Raw genomic sequence first — 6125 nt, 5'->3', positions numbered from 1 at the left:
TTTCAATATATTTGTCACTTCATTTGAGTCAAACTAGAGTAACCAGATCTGTGTTTATTTGTATATATGTATATATATATGTTGAGGGTGCATCTGATATGCTCTGCTTATAATTTCTACAATATTACTGCCATTTACTGAATCAATTCAGCTCTGGTTACTCTAGTTTGACTCAAATGAAGTGACAAATATATTGAAAGTGTATCATTACAGGTGAGTAATCACTTCTTCAAGACCTGTACGTGTCATGACATAAACAGAATTTGTCTTTTTAATTAATTAATCTAATTCAAAGTTACAAAGTAAACACAGAATACTGCCCTTAGAACCAACGATATAGAACTTCCAGATGCAGAGCTCAGTCAGGAAGAAAGAACAGATTATGTGAAGGAGCACTTACATTTAGTTTATTTAAATAGAATCTCATCTTTGCATTGTTTTCTGTACAGTGGTGGTGGTGGAGGCAGCAGCAGCAGCGGCGGTGGAGGAGGAGGAGGAGGAGGAGGAGGAGGAGGTGGTGGTGGCAGTAGTGGTGGCGGCGGCGGCAGCGAAAGTAGTGGTCCACGTGGTCCTCGTCGCAACTCTCGTGACTATGACCGTGGGTACGACCGCGGGTACGACCGTGGATACGACAGAGGGGGCTGTGACCGCTATGATGACAGGGACCACTACAGATCATACAGGTCAATATCTCACATTGTTTTAAAGGTAGTCGTTCAGATTAACGATGGGAAAGTAATTGTTAAAATGTTAATTTTGTCTCGTTTCAGAAGGCGATCTCCGTCCCCATACTACAGAGGGGCTTACAGGTCTCGGTCCAGATCGAGGTCTTATTCTCCTCGTGAGTCCTTCTTTAGTAAATTATCCACTTTTCTCATTGAGGCATGAAACAGGTTGCAATGGGTTTAATCACTTTTTGGTTTCACAGGTCGCTATTGAGCATTGCTGTCAAGCCCCTCCCACAGACGGACAGGAAATGTTTCTCAGTGGAATGATTGATTTCACAATAGATCTTCTTTCTTAAGGAGATCTTCATACTTCTGTTTGCTAACGTATATATGACGAGTAAATGTATACTGGGATCAGTTTTGAAGCAGTATCATTTGACATGACTAAGCTGTCCTCTCATGTTTTTAATTTTAAATGTATAGGCAACAACTGCCATTAAAAAAAATATATATTAATGTTTTTATTAATGTATTTTTTGTACACGAGTGAACATTCATCTTTGAACCGATTAAAATAAATATGCTTTTTTTTTTCACTTTGACTCGTGTCCTTTCTTACGACTTTTCTACAGTTGAACCATTTTCTGCTGCAAGGCTGTTTATAACACAAAGATACAAAGCCTTCGTATTATCGCATTGCTTTGTGTTGATTTTTAGTTCTCTCAACTTTAACAGTAAAAATTGTAGTTCTTTACCCACTTCTAGCACCCTGGATCGGACAACAACAATCCTCAAATTCTCAATAATTCTCAATAAGTAATAATGACGAGAAACAAAATGGCAATTTCTTCTGATTTTCAGACTAATACTCCCCGACCAGAAACTAAATCTGTTTGACTAAATGTCACTGTGAAGCACAAGTTTAAACTATACATGGGTTATTTTTTGTCACTTTTTATAGTCATTGAAAGTTATTGGGACGAGTAATCCATAAGTAAATTCAGCTAAACCAGTTAGTTTCACCGAGTACAGTGTTTAAACTGCTAATCAACATGTGGTGAAGCAACATCTGCCAAGTCTCACGTCTACCCCTACTGGTCACACGTGGTACATGATAAACTGAATGACTTGTTGACGTCTCAGTTTATTGTATTCTGTTGATGTAGTTAAAGGGTTAAAGGGTCTATTCAACAAAATTATTTAAAGAAACATCATCTAGTGGGATCAAGCAATGCAGATCACGTTTGCTTCATTTGTCCGTGTTTTGAAATGTTCTGAAATTCCGCCCTTCACCCCAATACAGTAGGTGAATGAATTGTATTCATGCTCCCACTACTCACGGTGAACTAACCCTCTAAAGGTCTGATGGTATTAGCAAATATAATGTAATAGGTATCCTGTAGTTCATTGATGCACTATAAGATGTATTTGAATGTAAATGTTCTCAATTATACTCTTTCTTTTGTACTTTATAAGGTTTTAGCATATGTTTTGTCTGTAAATTTCCTTCTGAAATACAGGCAAGGAAAGACATCTAACAAAGAACGGTAACAGTGACACTGACCGTTCTGTTGTCGTGTGCAATACTTGACTAAATCAAGTAAATAACTACTTCACACATTCTATTGCACAACAAAAGAATGGACCTTTGAGACAGTCTAGATATTAATAGGAATTAGTAAACTGTTATTGGGCCATGTTTGATCCCACAGGGGATACCATACAACCAGACACGTGTTAGGAAGATGTAAACTGTATTATTAATTCCACTAGTTTGCTATTTTGCTGCTGTGTGGATTGTTCTCTTATCCAATCCACCCCCTCTTTTTAACAGTTTTTATGAATGTAGCTGTGTGTGTGTATGTTTTATCCATGATTTTATTCATGAACATGTATTTCATATGTTGTGGTTATCAGCATTGGTTTATTAGAAGTTTTTTTTTTTTCTGACAGACAGTAAAAGAAGGTTACATCATTAACACAGGAAATATAATACAGAGGTATGACAGAGAGGAAAGTGAAGACACCAGTCACACAACTGACCGTACCTTTGAAACAGCATCAGCTCATTTATTTCCCTCTGCTACTTTTAAGTCTAGACTACATGTGTGTTGTTTATTTTGGTCAGCAGGTCGCTCGCTGTTACCGAATGTCACATCCCCTTCAGTTCTGCTTATTTTTCCTTTCTGAGTGGAAGTCAATGCAATTTTATTTGCTTTGCATTTATCTACTTAGAAAAGAAAAAGTAAATGCTATATAAATGGTTATGCAAAGGCAGGTAATGCCATAACTAGATATTGTTTAATTTACAAATAACACATGTCCAGAGTAAAAAGTTAATATAGAAATGTTAAGTGCAGTAAAGAAAATGATCATGTCATTTATTTGAACTCTGAATGAGTCTCAGCTGACAGCAGAGAGGCCTGCAACAACTGTGTCAGCATGTCATCAGGAAAGTAACTAAAGAGCTGTTTTGTAAATAGGCCACAGCTTGAACATTCCTCTGTTCACACACTGACGTAAACGAGGCGAGGAACGGTCACTCCTGCTGCCGGCACTCTCTCCACCACTGTAGGGTGGCAGTAATGTTCCAGTCACATGTAGACACACTCAAGTGCTGTAGGCAAGAGGCTCCGCCCCTTGGTAACTGGTGTAGGTACACATCCATGCATGAGCACTGCAGCCTGCACCCCCCTCCCCCCAATCGCCATGCAGCTCCACAGCCCTTCCCCTTACATTTCAGTTTTTGTTTTGAAATCCTCCTTCCTTACTTTGTAGTTTAGGTGCTATTTTGCTTCCCCAAACACACCCACATGCGCACACCTACATCACACAAAAACAAGAATGCTATACCATGTTTGTAGCCTGGAGTATGAGCTCAGACTGGCTGAGTGACACTGCATAGAGGGCACCTCCCCCATGCAAAGATAAAACCGAGAGCCAGGGATCCCCTTATGTCTCCTTATCGGCATCTAAAATAAATATTTGCTTAGTTTTACACTTTGCAATTGGATCCATCACCATTCACGGGCTAAACGCAAAGCGAAAGTGGCATCACCTTTAATAACATTGTGTAAAGCCGTGGGTCCGAGGCCCTAATCCGTGGCCCCTGATAAGGATGCAAAACAATATTGTTTATTTCACTGTTATTTCTGCACGAGAGGACAGAATGTACAAGACTGGCTGTTTCAAGGTTTCCCTTTCTGTATTGTTTTAAAAAGATAGCTTCAATTGTCTGTTCTTCTTGTTTACAGTTTCATAAATGTAGCAAAATCCTAGAATCATTAAATATGTTTACAGATGTTTTTATTATAGGGTAATATCTCGTGAGAGGTTTGGACCCCCTGCGTCCATAGCTTCATAAATCCATATTTCCGTGTCTCTCATAAATAAATAAAAGGCAAACTGTGGAGATCAGTGACATCGTTTGGGTCGACAAGTATAGTGACAACGACTTGATTTTCCGTGTAGCCTTTTTTTTTTTCTCACTCCCCCAGCCTGGAGGGACCCAAGGCACGGCCCTTATTATGATTTGATGAAATAACCTCTCTGCCTCCTTTAAGCCCATCCCTTCGCTAAATGTACCCAGTGATCATCATGCCACTTCCATACCCCAAATGTAGGCTCCTTTCTACGCTGGAGAACCGGGAGCGATCCCACATGCACCTCCAAACATTTTTTCTTGTGATTTGTTAAGGGAGATTTTATTTAGAGGCGGTGCTTGTTGGCTCCAGAGTAGCGTCGTAACGACACTTTTTTTCCCCCAGTCCCTGTTAAAAGAGTTAGACCGGGGCCAGAGTTGGTGCTGGGGGGTCGCCTATAGTTTAGTAATCTCCTGGGGGGTAATTGCTGCGTTGTTGTTTTTTAATCCCATCAGATTTTCTATTTTATTTTTTTATTTTTATTTTTCTACTTCTCTTAAATATCGCCACCCTCTCACTCTCAAGATCTGATACCCCTTCGAGATTTTTCCTCTCAGATCATGAACAAACTATATTTTGGTAATTTAAGTCCTTCGGTTACTGTCGAGGACTTGAAGGAGCTCTTTGGGGAGTGGAAGCTGCCAGTGGCCGACCTGGTCCTAATGAAATCCGGCTATGCTTTTGTGGACTTCCCCGACCAGAACTCGGCCATAAAGGCTATAGAGACTCTTTCTGGTAAGTGTAGATTTGATAAGTGATGCTGCTGGTGACAGGGGGAAAAAAATCCACAGCGAGTCAAACTGCAAGATCAGGTTAAAAAACACCATGGCTCAGGGTGTCCAAAATGCGAAATAGTAATCATATATTGTGTTAATATGTTCTTGTTGTTGCTCGGGACAGTGTTTGCGATCACATCCGTGTGCCATCGGAGTTTAGATGAACGCTCAGCCATGCACGCTTCAACAAAAAAAAAAAAATGGATCATTTATCGATCACAGGACACACTTGGGGCTTTAGTGCCAGTTTGCCTAAAGAAAACACGAGCCGTCGTAACGCTATAAACGCGCACAATAATCTATATTTTGGAGATTCCGATGGTCTGGTGCGCTACTTTGCAATCACCCGCTGGAATGTATGGGATGGTCTGATGGTTCGGGTAGGCATAATTATTTTTCACTTATTTTTTATCTTGATTTTATTGAAGAGAGCAGAGCGAAGCGACCGCGGAAAACTTGTCAGATCCATGTTCCTCTGATGTCTGGCTATGTTTTTACGAGGTGTCTTGGAGGTGGGTCATGGGGGTCCGGAGGAAAGAGCTAATAAACAGGTAGCTGAGGGGGGACGAGGTGAGACGCTAATTCCGTGCTGCGCCAGGCCACTCATAATAACGAAAACCCGTGTTCAAGCTTTCGCCGAAGAGCGCTTCAAATTCACCCACGGCTGGGTCAACACGGAGAAGCACCTACCTAGAATAGAAAGAGTAGGCTACAAGTCATTCTCCTTTCAACCCATCTCTTCTTTGATGTTGCATTTTTTTATTATTTTTTTTACTGAGAGCCGAAACAAATACCCCTCATTGCACTGTGAGGGTTGTGGGAGTGGAAAGCATGGCTGCCCATTCTATCCCCCCCCCCCCCCCCCCCCCCCACACTATATAAGCTTATCATGCTTCATTTTGGCGCCGATTCCCCTCAATTGTGACGCTCGAAATGTCCCACGGTGGTTGTTTTAACACAAACATACCCAGTTTATCAGCCACCGTGCGCACAGAGTACTTTTTTTTTTGTAGCTGTTTGAATGGGGGCGCACCTACTTGGTGAAGTGATTCAAAGTGTTGTTGTGTAGGTCTACCAGCTTGCATTGTTGCTTTCCTGGCACACAGCTAATGTTACATTGTCATTTTCGTCCCTACAGGTAAAGTTGAATTACACGGAAAGGTGATAGAGGTAGACTACTCTGTTCCCAAAAAACTAAGGTAGGCATACGATCTCTCACTCTCTCTCTCACTCTCTCTCTCTCTCTCTCTCTCTCTCTC

At 41.0% G+C, this 6125-nt stretch overlaps 1 protein-coding gene and 1 long non-coding RNA gene across 2 annotated transcripts in view; both read left to right on the top strand.

Annotated features, from left to right (window-relative positions):
• The first annotated feature begins 525 nt into the window (after nt 1-525).
• On the top strand, nt 526-1264 carry LOC116389757 (uncharacterized). The gene is made up of 3 exons (XR_004213124.1): nt 526-683; nt 771-841; nt 929-1264. It is a non-coding gene; the product is annotated as an uncharacterized LOC116389757 (long non-coding RNA).
• Nucleotides 1265-4258: 2994 nt separating this feature from the next.
• Nucleotides 4259-6125, top strand: part of igf2bp2a (insulin-like growth factor 2 mRNA binding protein 2a) — a 37890-nt gene continuing 36023 nt past the window's right edge. Inside the window, exons 1-2 of the mRNA XM_031858309.1 lie at nt 4259-4825; nt 6005-6065. Coding sequence (XP_031714169.1) covers nt 4651-4825; nt 6005-6065 — 236 coding nt within the window. The 5' untranslated portion in view covers nt 4259-4650. The remainder of the gene's footprint in view (nt 4826-6004; nt 6066-6125) is intronic.

Source organism: Anarrhichthys ocellatus, unplaced genomic scaffold (genome assembly GCF_004355925.1).
Source record: "Anarrhichthys ocellatus isolate YVR2014 unplaced genomic scaffold, GSC_Weel_1.0 scaffold20, whole genome shotgun sequence".
In the NCBI taxonomy this organism is placed as follows: Eukaryota; Metazoa; Chordata; class Actinopteri; order Perciformes; family Anarhichadidae; genus Anarrhichthys; species Anarrhichthys ocellatus.
The sequence above is the reverse complement of the archived record's forward strand: the minus strand, read 5'-3'. Positions and strand labels throughout refer to the sequence as shown.